This window comes from Harpia harpyja, chromosome 4 (genome assembly GCF_026419915.1).
Source record: "Harpia harpyja isolate bHarHar1 chromosome 4, bHarHar1 primary haplotype, whole genome shotgun sequence".
NCBI classification, from domain to species: domain Eukaryota; kingdom Metazoa; phylum Chordata; class Aves; order Accipitriformes; family Accipitridae; genus Harpia; species Harpia harpyja.
The window spans coordinates 29,039,817-29,060,641 of record NC_068943.1 but is presented as its reverse complement, the minus strand read 5'-3'; the positions used below and the strand labels follow the sequence as shown (position 1 = coordinate 29,060,641).

Here is a 20,825-nt window from a genome sequence, read left to right as displayed (position 1 = left end):
TACAAGCAAACGTGGGTTTGTTCAGTTAGCTGTGCATTCTGTCTCTTGCAATTTCTTCAGATGCTCACCTGAAAAACTTTAAAATTTTACACTAAACAGGGCAGTAAAACCTCCCTAAACAGAGCTTGCTTCAGCTCCAGAACAAACTCAACCTTGGCGTTTATCTCATAACCCCAATAAATCCTACTCCAGATGAAGCCTAAGGGAAGACGGCATCCTGTAGCATGCCCTAAAGGTGATGAAATCAAAGATGCAAAAGGCCAGAGAGGGAGAGTGCATAGCAGAAGGTCCATCGCTGCAAACAGTCAGATGCAAGCTCCTCTTAAATCACTGGGTTGACTCAGCTCAGATGTCAGAGATGCAGGTAGCCAGCTAGCTGGCTGCACAAAGGTAGATCTTAAATACACAGTGGTAGAAAAGGAGTCCTGCATAGGGAAAGATCTGGGAAGCTGGAGCAACATTTAGCTCAAACAAGGATTTATAGTATAACATTAACCCCAAAGATTGCTTATTGCATTTACCTGGTCGATCTGCTTCTTAAAACATAGGAACTATTGCTATTGCTACTCCTGAAGTTTTTAAATTCTGGACAGAGTAGTTGTATTTAGGGATGGGTTAACACCATTTGTGTACTTTGCAAAAATTTTAGCTCTGGAAGTGCTCTGTGTTGGTCAAAAGCATTTTTTGAGCTTCATTAGTATACAAAAGATGACATATTTATACACAGGTGTCATTTAACTGATCTTTGGATAATTATTTTTGCAGTACCCCCAAAAGCTGGCACTGCAAGAACTTTGGTACTTTTTTTCTTGTCAAAACTTTGCCTGGAGCCCTGTTGTGCCAAGAGTTGTCAGGACATGGAACAGCTGCGGGGAAAGATATGGGGACTAGATGGTAGCTACGCTCAGTATTTCAGGGAAGTCATAATTCATGGCTATTTTTTTTTTTTTTTTTTTTTTAAGTCTTAGTTAAACAACCATAAATTATGAACAGTCCATTTGCAAATGTAAGCATTCAGCCAGTGGCAGACGCCAATGGGAGGGACTCAATCACGTGGCCCCGTGTGAACGGGAAAGGCGCTCTCTTATCAGCTTTATCCTTTTCAGTTTAGCAAATAGGATTTTTAATTTTTTTTTTCTTGGAGGGTTCATTTATCGCATTGTGCATGTATGGTGAGGAAGAGATGGGATGAAAATATCCTTGTAATTTTGAGAAGGGAAAAAGTGGCTTGCACTAATGCTTCTGATAACCTGGCTGCTGCTATGTGTCAGAGGTCATGGTTAAATAGATGGTTTGTCTTTTTTTTTTTTCTCTTTCTTTTTTTTTTGAGAGAGAGAGAGAGTGCACACATAAGGCTTTGGCTGAGTCAGTGCCGCTGCCTAAAATGGCTTTTCTTCATGTCTGGAGCTTCTCCTCTCAATGTCTTTCATTTAGCCCTTCGTTAACTTACAGTTAACGTGATAATTGATCAGGACATTCTTGATTTAAAAAGCTGAATAAAAGCAGTCACAGAGGCTGGATCCATACTAGGAAGTTTTAAATGGTGCTAGGGACACGCTGAATCATCCCAACCGTTAAATTACTAGCAGGGTCCCCAGCCTGACTGCTCTGTGCCAACAGGCACTCTCAAGTGGCCCTGAAGCATGAGTAACCTGTGCCCGAAGACACCTCTGTCTCTCTGAGGGATGTTTCTCTCTTCCCCTCTTCTGAGGAAGAGGGGTCCAAGCCCTTAGGTTGCGCTGTGATTTCTGCACCATCTTCTCATGCCTTGGTTTGCTCTTCCACGTTCCGTGGTGTTGCTGTGGGCTTTCTGAAACATTAAGTCACCTGGTCAAGGCCAAGGTGTATATTTTTTTGGCTATTTCCAGCTCCTGCAGAAAGTCCCCCCCCTTATCCACTTGCAGTTTTACAAAGACTTTAAGGAAATGATTATGAGGTCTGTAATGAGGTTGTCTCCCCCAGGAAAGCAAGTGGTATTTATCTGCTTCCAGCATCCCTCTGTGAAACTTGGTAATTTCTCAGATGCTGGCCATGGGAACGCCTTTAAAGTCAAGAGGCTGCCTTTGCTGTTGGCACAGGAACCTTCAGCAAGAGAAAACCCAAGCCCATTTTTCTAGGCACCAAAGTCACTTTGCCTAGTTTCGTTTAGTTTTTTTTTTTTAAAATAAATGGCCAACTGTATTGCAAGTCTGAATTCTGTTGCTCTGTTAAAAAAACCAGGCTTTTTTCACTGAGGTTTCTATCTTTTTTTTTTTTTTCCCTATGTAGCTTTTCCCTGCTCCTATCTATTGCATGCCTTTCTTCCCACTGATCACTTGCACAAAATTCATTACACACCAGTTAGAAGCTAGTCACCATATTCCTGGGACAAGTTTTCTTCTTTAGAGGACTTGTACTACGACAAGGCAGTACCTCCAGAGCAGAAGAAATCCCCTTCCTTATTTTCCATTTCCACAACCAGGATGGTGTTTTGATCTTCTGTCAGTTAGTGACAGCTGATGAGAAAATTCTCAGAGAAAAAAAAAAACCACCTTGTCAGCATGTCAAACACCCAAGAAGAATTTGCGAGCAGGAGGGAAGATTGCTGCCTTTGGCCCCCGGAGGAGGGCAGGGTTCAGTTTTCAGGGGGTCATGGAGCATGACCGGTGCTTTCAAGGACCTGCTCATGGGACCTTCCATGGACTTCAGCATCTGTCTGAAGCTTTGCACTCCTCCGAATTGTTAAAGGTTGGTCTATAGGACTGGTTTGTAGATAAACTACAGTGAGGAATTCGGTGTGTAAGACTTGGGAAGATTTCAGCAGTAGCTCAACTCTTTCATGTGTCCAGCAGACATGGGAGATGTGTTGAAGCCAAGCCTAAGCTTTGGCACAGCTAGGGTGTCACGTTTTAACTATATTTTGCATGAGAAAGATGAAGCAGCAGCAGGAGGCAAAAGGAAAAAATACACAAATTGTTTTTCTATGGATTTATGTATTGATTTCTCGAAAATCATTTTTGGCACTTTAATTTGGGACTGGTTTTGGATTTTGGGATACTTTGCACTCTTCCTTTTTGTTAGTGCATATAGAGCCACCTTTGTATTAGAAATAAATTGTTTTGTGATCTTGCTAGTAGAGAAATAATTTGTCTTAATTGAATCACTACCTTCTAGTCCTTAATTTAATGTTTTCCCTGTGTGTAATTCTCATTACACACTAGCATCAAGGGGAGCCATAGTAAACAAGGGCTCTTCTGCAGTTCTAAATGTGTACAAAGTTATTCCTGTGTCTTAAAACAACAGAGCTACAGGAAGCTTTAGCTTGGCTCTCAATTGGGATTCAGGCACTTTCAGTGAAGTCAAGAACATGACAGAAGAACCGAGGTGAGCTTTTGCATTTCAACAGTCATATATACATCAGCATACATTAGTAGTAGCTTTTAAAACTGAATGAAATCATAACCAATTGCAAATATTGTACAAAAAAGTGATGATGGTTTCTGCAAAAATGCATTTCAAATTAGATTTGTGTGCAGTTGCATGAATGCTTTTCTCTCTGAAAGCATATTACATGTTTGTTCCAGCCTTTGCTTTTTCACAGCCGTCGCAGGAAAGAAATTCCACATATTGTACCTCTGTAAGGTATGAGTTGGAAGCAGGTGTAACAATGGTTTTAAAATAAAAGGCCACAAGAAGTGCTATTTACTCTGACTATTCCAGTTCAAGGCTGTTATTAATTTAAAGAAAACCACATTTAAAGTGTCTTACCGCAAGTGAATGCTTTTCTGTTCGTTTCTTGTCTTTTGGAAGTGTAGTGTGTCAGCAACAGTCCAGTGCCGAGTTCAGGTGACGAGGTATTCCCGTGCCATGGGTTTCTCTGCCTGTGGACAGACACAGTGACCATGTCGGAATATGTGTATGATGGTTGTTTCTAGACATGGTCAAAATACAGTTTAACCTTGCAGAGCAGATCACATCTGATCATACAGATCAAACCAACTGCTGCTGAAATGCGTGACAGCAGCACTATTCAGTACCACGGGAAACATTTTGGTTAGCGGGGAAGCGTGTTTCAGTAACACATGGCTGCTTGGGCTTTTGTAATTAGGTTTCACAGCAGAGTGACGAGTAGGTTGTAATATAAATAGGGCTTTGAGAAACTGCGCTGAAAACATGTGACAATTGGTTGGTTTTATCTGTGTTTCATTTATTATTCTGAAACAGTTTTTTATGACTGGTCCCCACTAAAGAATAACAGCAGAGCTGGAGGTGGTTTTGCCTCTCGGAGGCCAAGTCAGTGACCCGAGCGTCAGTCATTAGAGAAGCATGGTGCTGAGCCAGAGTAATTTTTTTATCCAGAAGAAGCTAACACGAGGCTTATCCTAAGCACAGGCAACTCAATATCAACGTATCTACAGATGCTGCAGCTATCGAGCTGGTGCCACGGCAGAAGCGGGGAGGAAGATGTGGCGGGGAGGCAGCTGGCCATTTGCCGATGAGGGTGTAGGAGACGGGCACCTACGTCAGAAAGGACACCCCAACGCCTCCACCCTTTCATAGTCAACAGAGAGGAATAGGCATTTTTGGGGCATGATTCATCCGATCGTAGCACAGGAGCCTAAAACTGGGCAGGGAAATTGTGCCCTAGAAATACCCATTTCTCTCTGTTGGCTTTGAAGGAAACCTGGAGTTCCCAGCTCAAGTCCAAGTGCCTGCACCACACCTGTCTGAAGTTAGGCGAGATGAACTTCACCCTTAGTGTCTATAAACTAGAGCAGGATGAGGAGACTGAAGTCTTCTTACTTGCATCTTCCCTACTTAAAATCCATGGTTTTTACCTGCTCAGTAGAATACTGAACAGGTACTTGGAAAGCGTGTACTATTCCTGCTTGCAGGTGACAGGAGCCTGAGTGATGTATGTAATCCTTTTTTTTTTTAATGTAGTTACATATATCGGTGTACAATATATGTAACTTACATCCCAAAAGCTATATACTGTGTCATATTACTGAAATTGAGGTATTTAAACTATTTTTAGAGCATGAATTGTATCTCAGTAATGAGGCTGTAATGGACTGTCTTCCTTCTAGTTTATGGAACATGTTGAAAATAAACCCTTTTTTTAATGTATACAGTATTTTCTTCTTTTTTTACAGTGCTTTATCTTTTTAATTGATATGGCTTTTATTTAGTGAAATCTGTCTGTTTATTCTTGCCTGGAAGCAAATAGGATCAGGCATGTTGGGGTCAGTAAACAAACAGGATGCACAATGTGAACATGATTCTTTCTGAGGAGGAGCAGGGACCTCTTGGCCACCAATGGTTCCTGGTTTCTCAGCCCCGGCAAAATGCAACCTTGGATAGAGGTGACCGCAAAGGTGTGGGGTAGCAGCTGTCCCATTGCTTGACTCGATATACACCCATCATCTGGCAACGTCATTGCACAAGAGGGCTCTAACTGGTCTGCCCTTTGTTCGTTTTTATTGATCTCCACCATGTTATTCTATTTTGAAGCTTATGTTTGGTAGAGTAGGTAGGTTATTTGTTGTTTTTTTTGCTTTTGGTTTTGTTGGGTTTTTTTGTTTAGCAGACTGTCCATGATAAAAGCCCATAGAAATACTAGTTTTGTTTCTTAATTCTTCCTATTTCCCTGACTGCCCTTTACCACAGTTGTTGAGACATGTTTTACAAAACACAGAGCAAATTAAAGTGGTAATTACTGTCTTTTAAAAATTCTAATTGCACTTTCTACTTTCAGTATTTACATTCCAGACTCTTCCCTAGGAGAGGCTTACTCCCGTAGCCATTGTTTGTGTTGAGCCAATAGCTCTGATAGTATTTTCCATTGGTGGTGGTGTGTGTAGTGGCAAGACTGTGTGACATGAGCAATCCCTAAGCAAGCTCATAATCATATGGTTGTGTTTTTTTTCTTGTGTGGTTAAATAAAAAACCTGCTTGATCCGTGCATATCTGTGATCTTCTGTGGAGGGTGAGACCAAATGTACATATACTGGGTTTCTCAGAAACATGTTTTAGCAACTCTTTGTTTGTTTTCTTTTGTTTTTTTTAAGCTTGCCACATTCATAATGTGATTTATTTTTATAGTGAGAGAACCTTAGAGTTACACTAGACTTTCTTTGAGCCTGCTCTGCTATCATCAGCTATGACTTTCTTCCTGCAAATGACATTTTAAAAGACTCGCTTTGGAAAATACTGTGTCTGTAGTAAATGGTATTTTCTGAAAACCTCTTCCGGTTGAATGGTTGCCTTTTCAGAGAGTGTGCATCTTATTATTTATTACTACCAGTCAGCTTGATTTCTGTTTTCCCAGCTGCCTCTTTTTTTTCTGTATCTGATGCAAAATAACCATCGAGACAGAAGGGTGATGCCTGAAAGCAGACTTAGGAAGGAAAGCGGCGAGGAAGTAATGTCAAGTGACTAAAGCCATAAGAATTAGGGAAAGTATTACGGCAAGCACTCCCTGTTACAAGCACTATTTACACTCCATATTATCAAGCTCTCCCTGTTACACCCCTTGCTCTTGTAGCAAGTGTCCTCTAAAATAGTGATCTTCAACCAGGGTCTCATGGGAAACTTGGTGCCTGTGAGAGCTGCATCCAGTCCTGACAGCCACAGGACTCCCTCACCCCCAGCTTGTTGGGAAAAGCAGAAGATTAAGGTACTTGCAGCAAGTTGCTTGCCCAGTATTATTGCCAGCAAAGTTTAGCATTTACTGTGCTGTGCCACTCCTCTGTATTGTCAGCTTTTATGCTGCAGAATGATGTCGTGGGAGTCTGGTATTACCTACTGGAGTGAAGTCAATGTATTAGATACTACAGTGAGATTCTGCCTCTGGCCCATAATGGGACACTGCTGCTACCTGGTTTTATGTGATAAAAATCACCTTGTTATTTGGTACTCCCTCCTGTACTCATCTTCAAGTGATGGAGTATAGGTCTGCTGAAGTATTAATCAGTAAGTGGTTAGATTGGATGTAGTCTAACTACCATTACTGTAATTATTTTTTTTTCCACCCCCAGCTTGGCGATCCGTCTATTTTCCCTGCTGTCATCGTGGAGCATGTTCCTAGCGCGGACCTTCTACATAACTACTCTGGCTTAACCTGTGTGGATGAACCTAGTGACATGATCACTGAGAGCTCTCTGGATGTCGCAGAAGAGCAAATCATAGAAGATGATGATATCACCCTCACAGGTTGGCAATAAAAACATTTCTGTGTCATGTTTTTGCACCAAGATGGCTGTGGCTAATGGTAGAAAAAAGCTTGATGACAAAAACCAACAGGAAACAAAATTATAGTAGTATTGAATGCTGTTAATTCAGTACAAGACAGAGAAAATGGCATTAATACTATTAGCAGGTGGCTTGCAATCCCAACTGCATAGCTGATAATGGTCAAGAGTTTCATCCATCAACAGAGAAGAAGACAGGGTCCTGCTCAGAGTACCAAAAAGATTTTTCTTTGCTCTTTGTAGGACTTGTTTGCTGTTATTTAATGGTTGGTGCGTACCTAAGTAAATGTACATACCAAAAAGCAGGAATATGCGGCTTGAGTAGACGTACTGCTTTTAGCTTCCTGAGGGTATACAATTAGCCATAAAATGTGCACGTTATTGTGACTTACTGATGTAAGTATTCTCAGCATAGTATTTGTTTTGGACCTCTAATAATGATTAATGCCTAAAATACACGTTCTGTGTAAATTGTGTTAGAAAGGTAGCCCCAAACACAAAAAAATTCTCAAGAGGAAAGCTCAAATATGCGTCACATATTTAAAAAAGAACCCCTCACTGAACGCACGTATTTGAAGCATTTTTGCAGAACAAGTCTGAAAGGTAGGGTAGATATTTCACAGAGAGACGATCTGTTTCTGCATCTTCTTTCAGCCATTAGGCTCCACACCTGGACTGTCTCCAGGGCTGGAGACAGCTTGCTGGTTTCAATCATGCTTTTGACATTTCCAAAGGCATACTCTGATACAATCTTTTACCACCAAAAGCAAAAGCAAAACTCAACAAAACTTGACATCAGGAACAGTTCACAGAGTAAATTGACATGAGCTGTTCTCAGTAAGTGGTTTTATCTGATAAAAATGACTCCTTTTTTTTCTTAGTAGTGAATTATCTGCGAACAGACTGTGACCATACAAATAAGTTAGCTGATTATTCAAGAAGGTTTTACATACTTAAACATTACTTCAAGTTATGACCTCTTGCCAAGTATTCACTTGCTATTCATATTAATTATTCACACTGCAACTGGCATTTCCTCAGTGTGTTACTTAAGCACCACTTAATGCGGCTGTGTGAATTTTTCATAGTGGATTGTTTTTATGAATCCATATTGACTGTAATATATTGTGTGTGAATTTTTACTTGCATGAGTAATTGTGAAACTCCACTTTTGTGAATGCTCTTGTTAACGTTTTTTTTGTTGCTGGTCACATGAGAAGGGTTTGCAGATTGCTGCCAGAGACTGAAAATATGTAATCCTTGTAACCGATGGTGTCCAAGGGTTTCTGGGATACTTTGGAGGCAGACAAGTATGGTATTGTTCCCATCATCCATTGTAGTTCAAGCAGTCTGCTTTTCTTTAAAGGTAAAGTCCTTAGAAAACCAGAGCTGCCACTTTGCAGAGATTATTGTTGTGAAGGAGATGTTAACTAATTACCTGTTCCACACTCTCCATCCCGCTAGCTACTGTGCATGCTGTGAGCTTTCCTTGGAAAGGAAAGCGGACAAGCCCAGCCGGGCAGGGACCAGCACCGCTGCTGAAAGCTCCTGCTCGGGATGCACGGCAGGCAGCGCTGGCAGCTCAGCCCCCGGTTTCTGGCAGAATTTTTGGGCAGAATTCGGGGGCCCAGGGGTGCGAAGGCACCCCACAGGAGGTGAGGAGGGGACACTGGGGAAGGAGCACCCCGTCAGCTCCCTGCCCGCTGCAGGCAAGCATCAGCTGCGGCCGCAGCTGCCCGCTTGCACTGCAAGGCTGCTGCTGCGGAAGAGACGCGGTTCAAGCAAGGCTTGCCGTAGGCTGCCTCTGAAATGGGGCTAATCGTAACTGAAATTTCCCACCTCGATTTTTCAGCTGCTTTTCTTTCCTCCCTTCTTTGAAGTTCCCTTCTTGATTTTTTCCATGGGGCGTGTTTGGTCTCAACAGTGAAATGCGTTGTTTTGCTCTTTGACGTTTGTACCAGTCTTCTCAGTCACTTCCATGTTATGCCTTTGAGAGAGGATCAGGCATTATGAAGATTGTACTAATTCCACATTAAAATATTCGTAAGACTGAAGTTCACAGCAAAATGAAACTGAAACCACCATTGTTTGTGACTAAATGTTACTGAGAAATGGCTGCTTAATATGCAGGATTTGGGTTTTTTTAAAGTTACCAGTTTTTCAATACTGTTTTATTACTCTGTCATACGTTAAGTTTCTGTCTTCTCCTGAACTAACAGAAATTAGCAGTAGGTCTGCTGAAACTGAAGCAAATAGTTTTTAGGGATCTATCTGCAGAATGATGGACACTGGTAGGTTTTTCCATCTATAGGATGTAGCTTCAGCCCTTCAAAACCACAGCTATCGCACATTGGTGATTACTTACTGTAGTAGGAATTATAACCTGCAGAAAACAATAACAGCATCTGTTTCACATGAAACCCTGCTGAAAGATGGCTAACATCCAGCTTTTTAGTTAGGTTAGTGCTCAGGCTGTAATTTTTTTTATAATGAATAGGCAGACCTGCCTTATTGCCCTCCTCTTTAAAAGCACTTTTCCCTGCAAAAACTGTGGTGGCAATTTATATGGTCAGTTTGTTGCCAATATTACGGGTTTTTAAATGATTAACCATCATGTAGTAAACAGTGATTAACAAAATAAATTGGAGCGTTTGGCCTTGAATGAAGTTTTATCTCTAAAGGGAATATCGGATTTTTTTTTTTTTCTCTGAAAAATACAGGAGATAACGTTTTGTGCAGAATAAATTCTACGCCAACTTGTCGAATGGTACAATTTGCTATACTTTATGTACCTTATTAATGTGACTAATTATGTTTATAAGATGCACAGGAAGGAGGAACTAATGGGATTATGTAACTTCCGAAAACATTTTTTAATTGTTATTATTATTGGGGTTTTTTTAACTTTGCCATGTCTGGCCAGTTTAATTTAGAAAAATAACAGTTAATCAAACTCTGCCATTTTGTGGTTCACCTGTTCTGCTGTTGTTTTCATGGGATCAGGGTAGCAGCTGCACTGAAGACAGTTTGGGGGGGATGAGAGAGGAAGGACAGAAAATTTGTGCTTAGGTGCCCTGTGCCATAGTCTGAATAGGGAGCATGGAAGTGTGCATTTTCACAGATCAATAACGGTGCTTAATAACCAGTTCAGAATTTATTTTACAGCATTTCGAAGTTCGGTAGCATTTGGCTTGTACATTCAGTGAAGCTCTAGCGTTCATGGCACAAGCCAAGCTGGTCAGGTAGGAGAATGAAGGCAAAGAGATGTTAGGTACTGCAGTCCTGCACAAACCCAGCATCTCTGGTGATCATTTGTGATGCTACAAAGAAGTCGAAAGGAGTAGTTAGGTGGAAACTGAACTTCATAGTGTTAATCCGTGAGGATTTTGAGTTAATGAGATGCCAGTTGTAAAAACAACGGGTACAGTTTCAATTACTTTGTAAAGAAATTACTCACTGCTGCACGTAGCATCTGGTTAAAAACAGTTTTTTTTTCATATAGCTCCCCAGTGAGATAATTTTCTTTACAAATTTTAAAGCCTTATTTAAAAAAGAAGATGAAGGGTGATGTGTAGGTCTCCTGAAATACCCGTGTTCTTAAACTCGGTTTTCCAGTGTTGATTAACAATCAGCTCAGAGTTGATACTAAAAAGCAATTGCTTAAATTTAACAGCCAGCTATTCTGCAGAAGGGGGCTATGTCCATGCTTAATGGTTCTCTTTCTACTTTTAGCAACTTTAGATTTCTTCCGACGTTATTTTGAGGCTCTGCCGTCCCTGTTTTTGTCTATAGTAAAACCAGCAGTGAATTTAAACACAGCTGTGACTAGCATAGCCCTTATCTTGGCCTGGACAAGGACTCACGTTGTACACTCTATGGAGCTGCTGGCCGCCAGGGAAGCAATGGGAGCAGGACAGGATCGTTGAAAGCGGTGTAAAGCTTTCAAAAAAGACGTTAGGCAGGAGTAGGGAAAGCAGGACTTTGGACTGAGGCGGGGAACTTCCAGCGTGAGGCATAGTTTCTTCCTGCGCCAGGTGAGAAGAGCAGAAAGCTGTGTTTGGGCAAGCCTTGCGCTAACGGCGAGTGCTGATTCATCGCGAACCTCGATTCACAGTAACTGGGCTGTAATTGGCATGCAGATACAGAGGCTTACATTTGTGGCTTACTCAGATAAACAAGAACTTGTAGAGTACCCTGAGAAAAAAAATGAAGCTACTTTTGGGTGTGGTTTTCCCTTCCCCCATCCCTTTTTTTCTTTTTCCTCCCCTCCCCCCCTTTTTTCTTTTTCCTCTCCCCCTTTTTTCCTCTCCCCCTTTTTTCCTCTCCCCCTTTTTTCCTCTCCCCCTTTTTTCCTCTCCCCCTTTTTTCCTCTCCCCCTTTTTTCCTCTCCCCCTTTTTTCCTCTCCCCCCTTTTTCTTTTTTCTTCCCCCCTTTTTCTTTTTTCTCTCCCCCTTTTTTCTTTTTTCTCTCCCCCTTTTTTCTTTTTTCTCCCCCCTTTTTTCCTTTCTTCCCCCCTTTTTTCCTTTCTTCCCCCCTTTTTTCCTTTCTTCTCCCCCTTTTTTCCTTTCTTCTCCCCCCTTTTTTCCTTTCTTCTCCCCCCTTTTTTCCGTTCTTCTCCCCCCTTTTTTCCGTTCTTCTCCCCCCTTTTTTCCGTTCTTCTCCCCCCTTTTTTCCTTTCTTCTCCCCCCTTTTTTCCTTTCTTCTCCCCCCTTTTTTCTTTTTTCCTTTTTTCCTTCCTTCTTTTTCCCTCTTTTTTTCCTTTTTTTTTAAAGTTTCTACCATTTAAGAAAACATTTGAAATCTGATGCTTCTCAGATATGACCTCCCCCCCCACCATTCTTTCAGCTCCGAGTTTGCGGAAGTGTAACAAATGAGCTATTTCATCCCAATTCTTCTTAAATCTGTGACTGTATCATAGCTGCCAGTGATAGGAATACCTTTCTGCAACATCAGGAGAAAAACTAAAATAACAGACACCAACTTGCCTTTGGTGGTTGAGTTGGTTATCTCCAAGCACTGTCCCAAGTGGAGTGATACGAATTAGGATCCTGCTGCTAGTAGGACAGAGAGGTGTCCCTCCATCTCTTCTGTGCGGTGCTCCACACCTTGTTTGTGTTAGCTCTTGAGTTCTTGGAATTCAACTTGCTAACCCAGAAATACCCCAAAAACTTCTTTTCAGCCATTTTATAAAACTAAATTGTCTCGCTGCGTGATCAAAAAACCGTGAAGCCTGGCTTCTGTTAAGTCACAGGAGTTTGGATCATGAACCAGCGGCAGAGTTGGGAGGAAGAACCACAGCCCTGGTTTTTTCAGCAACAGGGAAATACTAATTTGGCTCAAACCACCTTGTGAAGTCATCTTCTAAGAGGCTTGAAGGGTGTTAGCACGGGCATTAATGTAGTTAAGAAACTTACTTTTGCCATTCTGTGTCTGTGGATAGACAGATAGTTGGCGCTCCTTATAGTTTTCGTGAGCATCAAATTATATTAATTTCTACGTTTACGTTATTTATATGACTATTAAAAGTTCCTTTGATTAGTCTTCGGTATGGATGGTCGATCTCTAGCCACACGGTGTAACAGCGATGTAAAGCTGGAGTCCTCTGCCTCGCCTGCCATTATTCCGAGTGAAGAATTGACTGCTCCATCACCTCAGCACCTGAAAGCAAGCAGGCGGGTTTGCTCCTTGCACAGCTCTTGCCAGGGAAGGAGCAAACAGCGGCTGCTCCCTCCTCCCCGCCTGCAGCACTGAGAACCCGGGGATACCACTGCTGGCTTTTAAATTGTATGTAGCAGCGTAAACCAGCCCTGCTCAATGGCTGTGGCTGAGCTGGATTGTGGCGGGTTACCTTTGTTTCCATTCAAACAACGCCAGAACTGGTGACAGCTGCTTTGGCAGTGCTGTGTGCCTATATTTAGGGTGACATCCTTATCGTGGTCTTTGTTATGCTGGTAGATGGTATGGAAAGTTCCCATCCAGATAAAACTTACAACCAGAAGTGATCAAGTCGGCACTGCCAGGCCAAGTGTGAGTGTGCCTGCCGACCATGGGCTGCCATTGGTTCTGTCTCCTTCTCAGCTGGCCAGACATTCCCTAGGGATGCTGTTTGGCTCCTGGGGCTGAGATGCTCTGGGGCTGAGCTCCTGAGCCTGCAAGCTGCACGACAAAAGTGTCAGCGGTTTGCTGCCCCTTCTCGCTCTATGGCTTCCCAAGCCAGGACCTTAGTCCGTATTCACTACCTCCCCTTTTCTCTTCACGCTGTCCTCTTCCCCAGCTCTGCGTTTCTCATTTCTTAAGCCTGTTTGGAGATGTCAGCCAGAAGGCGCAGATCCTTAACTGTCTGAATGTCTCTGCAAGATGTGGGGTGAAGGGGGTCCTGTACACAACAGGGTAAGTTGCTGTGTGGGTCAGGGGTTCCCAACACCCGTCTGCTTCATTCTGTCGTAGCCTGAGCCTCTGACACTTGGGGCATGGTAAGACTAAGGTCAAGAAAAAATCCAGAAGGTAAGGAGGCTTCTCCTGAGCTCGATGCGCTGCCTGTAAATCACAGCTGGGTGGAGGAGGTAGGGCTGATGTGTGAATGTATGCACTTGTCTTTGACCTCTCCTAATAATAGGATTGCTGAAGCTGTAAACATTTGGGGTGAAACTGGGGATTTTTTGCTTGGTTGGTTTTTTAATTGTGTGATTGTTTAGTGCTAGTGAGCTGGGCACTTTGTTGTTACTGTGGTATTTTGATTTTTTTTTTTCTTTAAAGTACAGAAATTCTGCCATAAACCTGTTGCTTTTATGTGAAGAAGAGGTGTTGCAAGGTCATTGTGTTGTGTTTTATGGTGCATTTTTGCTTGCTCTGTCAGTCAGTCTGTCTGGTTTTTTTTTTTAATTTGTTTTTTTGTGACTGCCCCACCCCAAATTCCTCAAAGCTAAACAGGGAGAGAGGGTGTGAAGCTGACTCATGACCAGACTGAGAAAGTAACTGAGGTTCACTGGTGTCCTAGGGAGGGGAATACTAATGTAGCCCTTTGTATGGCTTTGATAGATGCAGGTGAATTCCCCAAGGTAGCTTCAAATTTGTGTTAATGGATAAGGCAGCCTAGCCCGTGCATTTCCATCCAACAAATAGTAATTTCTAAAAGAACGTGTTAAACGGTTCTACAGGTTTACAGTACCAGGTGCTGGAACTAACATCTAACTTGTTAGTCATGCTACAATTATATTGAAAAAAATCCTTTTTTTTTTTTTCAAAGGTAAGGTAAGGTACTCCTCCAGTCAAACCAATATTATCTTCTTGGACAGTTGTTATTTTGCAAAATGATATTTTATTGGATTTTTTTGGTGCGTAGCTTCAGATGACCTTAATTATAAATTAATGCTCAAGAGCTTTGGATTTGTCTAATGACCACCCTCATGAGATTGATGAGAGATTGTCTAATAGTCAAAGTTTTTGAAAAGTTTGCCAGCCCTCTGTATTGTTTTTCATGTGTTACCTTTGCTTTCCACTGTGTTCTTGGAGCCTGCACTGTTAGCCCTACCTGTAATACCCATGGATTTGAATGGTTTAGGATTCAGTTACACCTTCAGATCATATGCTCTCTAATTGAACTTGTGGAATGTTTTCTTGTCTGTCCTCCAGGCTAAATAACAGGATATTTTTGGTGAACATCTCTTAATTATGGAATTCACTTCTTTTGGTCCACCATAAGAAGAAATTAGGTTTGCTTTTTTTAAAGGATACTGTCTGGAATATTGTTTGTGGTAGTGATATTTCTTAGGGTTCATGAGTATTGTGTTTTACTGCATGTGCTCGATCAGCAAAGAGAGGGGTTAGAAAGATGAGGCAGAAACAAAGGGTTTGTGTTGGTTTTGTTATTTTTTAAATACATACAATCTGAAAAATGTACTGTATTAAATAAATGAAATAAATAAATATTTCAGTGTGCATTTTTTCCCCAGCTAACCTGTTACTACTCATCTAGTAGAAGACAGTGTTTACCGCTTTTTTTTTTCTAGAAATGAAATAGGAGTAAATACCATGTTAAGCTTTAAGTCCAGTTTGTATCTTGTTAAGAATTAATTTTTCTCTCTTGCTTTTAGTCGAAGCATCTTGTCATAATGGAGATGAAACAATGGAAACAATCGAGGCTGCTGAAGCACTTCTCAATATGGACTCCCCTGGTCCTATGTTGGATGAAAAAAGAATAAGTAAGTTTTTTATGAAAGCAAATCCAGTCCGTATTTGCCTTGTTTATTTGTGAAAGAAGGAGGGATTCAGTGCAACATGGTTGCATGGAATTGGTAAGATTATTTTGCTTCCAGGTAGCCTTTACGTACATAGTTTGGATATCAGAAATCCAGTGTTGTATGCAGTGAAGGATTTCATTGCCATGCCAGAGTTGAACAGGTAAGGAAAGAATCGAAAATTACAGAGGGAAGGTGTGAATGAAGTCGGGTAGTTTAGATTGCAGTGTTTTGTTTGGCTGATAGAGGATTAGTCTTTATGTTGCCAAGATAAAAGAATATACACTTATATCTGCAGATTGCTTTAAATGTGAGTAAAAATGTGTGATCACTAAATAATTGCACTTTTTGAGGGAGTGGGTTTTATCATTATATTGTTCTATTTTAATAGTGCTTCTGCTTCTGTAAAACGTTGTTGGTGCATATATTCCATTATGAACTAGTCTTCTCTCCCATGAAGGCCTTAAGTGTCATAGTTTTATTTTATTCTGTGTTTAAATTTTTGCTGTAAAAAAAAATAGCTTTTCAAAGTCCTTGTGGTTGTGTGAAAATACTCCTCTTGTCCCTTTTCCTTAAGCAACTATGTTTGGCACAACTGAAGATGATGATATGGTGGCTCCTATTACACACGTGTCAGTCACGCTTGACGGGATCCCTGAGGTGGTGGAGGTTCACCAAGCGCCAGACCCTTATGCTGAATCACCAGAGACTCCAGAATTCGAACAACCAAAGAAGAAAAAAGGTAAGATACTACTGGAGAACAGTGGCTTGGAGTAGGAGAGCACTGGGTGGCACGCTCGCCTCCCCTGTGGGTGTCTGGAACCATTCTGGGTGTCAGCCCAAAATAACTGAGTGGGCTCAGCTAGACATACAGAGAAAGCGTTCTTTTACTGGGTAGTGTGAGCACAAATGCTGGTGCTTAGATACAAATGATGTTGGAGAGGTAGCAATGATGGCTTATCCCATGGGAAACATGAATCTCTGCTTGTTCCTATTTATAATTTCTTCCTCAGAGCAGAACTGCAATACAAGCTATAGAGCTTTTGTAACTGTGAATCCTGAAGTACTTTAATTAGCTCTTATTTAGCTTCAACTAAAGATGCTTGATCTGTTCAGAATATGGGATGAGAATGAGAAGGGTTTTTTAGCTTTTCTTAAATATGAACGGTTTAATTTTACGTTTTTTTAAATAGCTGCATGCTATAGTAAGTGTTAGTCCCATTTGCGGTAGGTAACATTTACACAGTGTCCACTGAGTGATGTTCCATTAGATTCAGTGCTGTGCCAGAGTAATGAAGTGGTGTTAGACCTTCTGCTCCTGTTTTCCCACCCTGATTGAGTGTGGACCCTACCAGAGGTCCTGAAGCTGATGTCTGCGGTGGAAAAGAGTCATGCAGTGCAGGCAGATGTGAGGTGCTTTTGCAACAAACTTAAACAAAGGAAAAATAAACCAAGAGAGTTACATTTCTGGAACTAATCCTAGGGCTGACTCAGAGCATGAGTACTTTGACAGGTTCCCCTGTGCAATAAAAGCCTTCCAGAACAGGGCTCCTGCTACCCAGCCATACTCCTGCTGAATGAGAGTGCATTTTTGCTGCTACTTTTGCTGCTACTTCCAAATGTTGGGAGTCATTATGTGTGAGAGAGAGCACGTCAGCCTCTGGAGATCTTGGGCAAGCCTCCTGAGCCCTGTGTGTGTCACAAGGTCTGGTAGGGATGGGTGTGGGTCGGGAAGTCTCCGATTCCTGTAAGAAAGCTGAACTGAAACTGCTGTGGAGGAGAGCTTTACCAGCAGCTGCCCCGCGAGTGCTGCTGGGGAAATTACCGTGCTGTGCGCACTACTGTGAGATAAGCAACTATAAGAGGATTTTAAACTGGTTTTTTTGGTTTTGTTCTTTTCTTTTCTTCTTCTTTTTAATGTTGGCTGCTATGTGGGCCAAAACAAGGGGCTGCTGTCCGCCAGACATTTAACTTCTTTGGCTTGATGCTTTCATACCCTCTTTCATGTTGTGCTTCTGCTTACTCCCACTCCTTCCTCCTCCCTAGCTGTAGGTTAGAAAACCAGTTGCTTCACAGCAAACGTGTTTGGTTTTGACAGTTACATCAGATAGAACAAATACTAGAAAAGATGCATCAGCTTAGTGTTATACTAACTACTAGTTTTCAATGAAGTTGAGACTTCGTGAGGTAGATGGTATGGTCTGAGTGATGCTGAAGTATTACTTCAAAATGTCAAGGGATTTGTAAGGCATTGGTGTACAACAATTGCTGCAAAATCGTATAAATTTTGTAGTGCACTTTAGGATGACGTGCAGTGTGTGGGCGGGGTTCTTTTCGGTTTGTGTTGGTTTTTTTTAAAGTGCAAACTGTTTCCCTTCCTTTGGTCAGTTTTGTGGCACGGCAAAGGACTGCGGTCATTTTGCCTTATTCGCACCACTCATGATTTTATAGACTTCTAGCATATATAACCCATAAGCTACATTTACACGGTTGCATTGTGCAGAGCATTGCCAGCTAACTGAGCCAGAATGGCACTGCCACGTGGAGCTCCTCCAGGGAAATGTTCTGCAGAAGTGATTTCACTTCCTTTCCTTGTGGGCCTTACTGCTGCAGTAGGAGAGCTGTATCCAGCCATCTGCTCAACTCCAAACCCATGATCAGCATGATGTTTGTACTCGTGAGTGTCTGAGCACTGAGCTGTCGAACTACGGATCAGAAAGACAGGAAAAACAAAGGGATGTCAGAGAAAGAAACTTGGAAATTTGCTGTACTAATACCTTCAGTCCCCTTTTTGCTATGGGAGGTATCTGGCAACAGGTGGTCACATAAGTTATATACACGTTATATTTTAGATATATACTATTTATTATGTTTTTACATACTTTTTTTTTTTTTTAAACAAAACACACTGAAAACAGTGCAAGAAAATGTACTGAACTTTTTCTGGTGTGGTGTAAAATATTTAATCAGGATGAGCATCTCGCTGTCTAAATATCACATTAATTTGTAACATAAATTTCTAACCTGAAGTGTTTTTGCAACCATGGAAATAGGAAAGTGGAAATAGGAAATTGAAATTATAAATTCAATTGGCTATACAAAATTACGGTAGTTCCCCATAAGGCTTAGCTCTTTCACATTCTTCATTCTTCCTCTTTGTAAAATTCTCTCCTAAAAAGGAATTTAGTGATGTGCTCTGAAAGGTAACAAATTCATGCTCTATTGAACCAAAGGAGGAAGCGTGCTAATGCTTAATGTGCTTTCAGAAAATATCTTCTTTTAAACAAAGGAAACATATCTTGTATGTCTCTGTTAACTGTCTTTGTGATGGTATCAGTCAGTGCCTGGAGATTATAGCTCACAGTGTAGTCTAAAACCATCAGCTTAAGTATCTCTAGCCCAGATACAGAGCAGTAGCATCAGTACCTTTCTGTAAACGAATTTCACATTCTTCACTGATTTCTAATTTTGGATGGGTTTCTGGTGGAGGATTGCCCAAATAGAATGTCCTGAAGTAGTCTAGGCTGAAGTGAGAGAGCCTAGAATTGCTGTAGCAGTAGTATTCATATTTAGTAGCCTAGGTTATCTCTAATCAGACGTGCATAAATGATATGTGATCGCAGTAGTTCAGTCATGACCTAATTGAGCCCTCATCCACTTCATTTTCTTTTAAGACCTGATCTCATTTGGACACAAGGTAATTAATGATATCAAAATAACACTCCCCACTCCTTAATTTACACCTGTACAAGAGGGGAAACAAGATGAGCACCCAACAGAGTCTTCCTATGACACAGCTCTAAGGGGAGAAAAGCACTTAGCCAAAGTTACCCTGAGGGACTTCTTGCGCAGTAGAAGCTGATCTATACAAGAGTGACTTCATCTAGACATTTTAGGGAAAACAGACATTCCTGCAACCAGTAATGGTGAGTGGAACAAAGCTGCTAAAAAATGTACTCCAGTATTTCTTTATCCTTTTATATGCTGATATATTAAAAAACCAGTATTGTAGAATTTCCTCCCTCCCATCTCCATTCAAATCAAGGAAGACATTACTGGCCAAGACGATGGCTGAACTTTGTGTCCCATCCCCAGTCATGAATCCTGTCTGAATGGAAGCAAGAAAATTAGAGGACTCCAGGCATTACTAGAGTTTCCTCACTGTAGCACTCTCAATTAGCTATCCCTCCTCCCCCATGGCCTATCAAAAAAAGAGAAAGAAAAAGGTGCAAAGGTGGACTTAGCAAGACTGCTAATGTCAAAAGGTGAGTGCTCAAGCCAGTGTTTCTTATGACTTCTTTATAGATACTGGGAAGCATAGAACAAAGCAGGCAGCACAGGCGGGCACTGAGCTGTTTTTTTCAGAGCTAGTGAAAAACCCTCACTCATACTCCGCAGCAGAGCCGTTTCCTTACTAAAACAGCCCCTAAAAACAAAACCAAAAGTAGAACGTCTGTCGTGGTTTAACCCCAGCCAGCAACTAAACACCACGCAGCCGCTCACTCACTCCCCCCCACCCAGTGGGATGGGGGAGAAAATCGGGAAAAGAAGCAAAACCCGTGGGTTGAGATAAGAACGGTTTAATAGAACAGAAAAAGAAGAAACTAATAATGATAATGATAACACTAATAAAATGACAACAGCAATAATGAAAGGATTGGAATGTACAAATGATGCGCAGTGCAATTGCTCACCACCCGCCGACCGACACCCCGCCAGTCCCCGCGCGGCGAATCCCTGCCCCCACTTCCCCGTTCCTATACTGGATGGGACGTCACATGGTATGGAATACACCGTTGGCCAGTTTGGGTCAGGTGCTCTGGCTGTGTCCTGTGCCAACTTCTTGTGCCCCTCCAGCTTTCTCACTGGCTGGGCATGAGAAGCTGAAAAATCCTTGACATTAGTCTAAACACTACTGAGCAACAACTGAAAACATCAGTGTTATCAACATTCTTCACATACTGAACTCAAAACACAGCACTGTACCAGCTACTAGGAAGACAGTTAACTCTATCCCAGCTGAAACCAGGACAACGTCATAGTCTATGGGATTGCACAGGCCTATTAGTCTTGCCTCCTTAGAACATAAACTCTTTGGAAATGCAATAAATAGAGAAAAAGAAAAATACTTTCATTTAGATCTTTAATTATGACAATATGCTATTTGGACTAGAAGTATGTTTCTCTGCGTCCTATGTCTGCTTGGTCTATTCTGCCTCTCAAAAGAGCAAAGGTGGTACATGAATAATTTAGGTATTGTCAGTGTACTAAGCGATCGCTGCAAAACCTGATAAGAGAAATTTTTATTTCATAACAAAGTTATGAAGGTTTCTGATTAATTACATTACCTGTAAAA

General features: G+C 41.6%; 1 protein-coding gene across 7 annotated transcripts in view; it reads left to right on the top strand.

Moving 5' to 3' along the window:
* ELF1 (E74 like ETS transcription factor 1) overlaps positions 1-20,825 on the top strand; it is a 94,335-nt gene that overhangs the window by 53,555 nt on the left and 19,955 nt on the right. For 6 of the 7 annotated variants that reach the window (XM_052786044.1, XM_052786045.1, XM_052786048.1 and 3 more), the window contains 4 exons: positions 6,560-6,658; positions 7,020-7,194; positions 15,326-15,433; positions 16,047-16,211. In XM_052786044.1, the coding sequence (XP_052642004.1) occupies positions 6,560-6,658; positions 7,020-7,194; positions 15,326-15,433; positions 16,047-16,211 (547 nt within the window). The remainder of the gene's footprint in view (positions 1-6,559; positions 6,659-7,019; positions 7,195-15,325; positions 15,434-16,046; positions 16,212-20,825) is intronic. The other variant, XM_052786049.1, reaches the window with a different exon arrangement.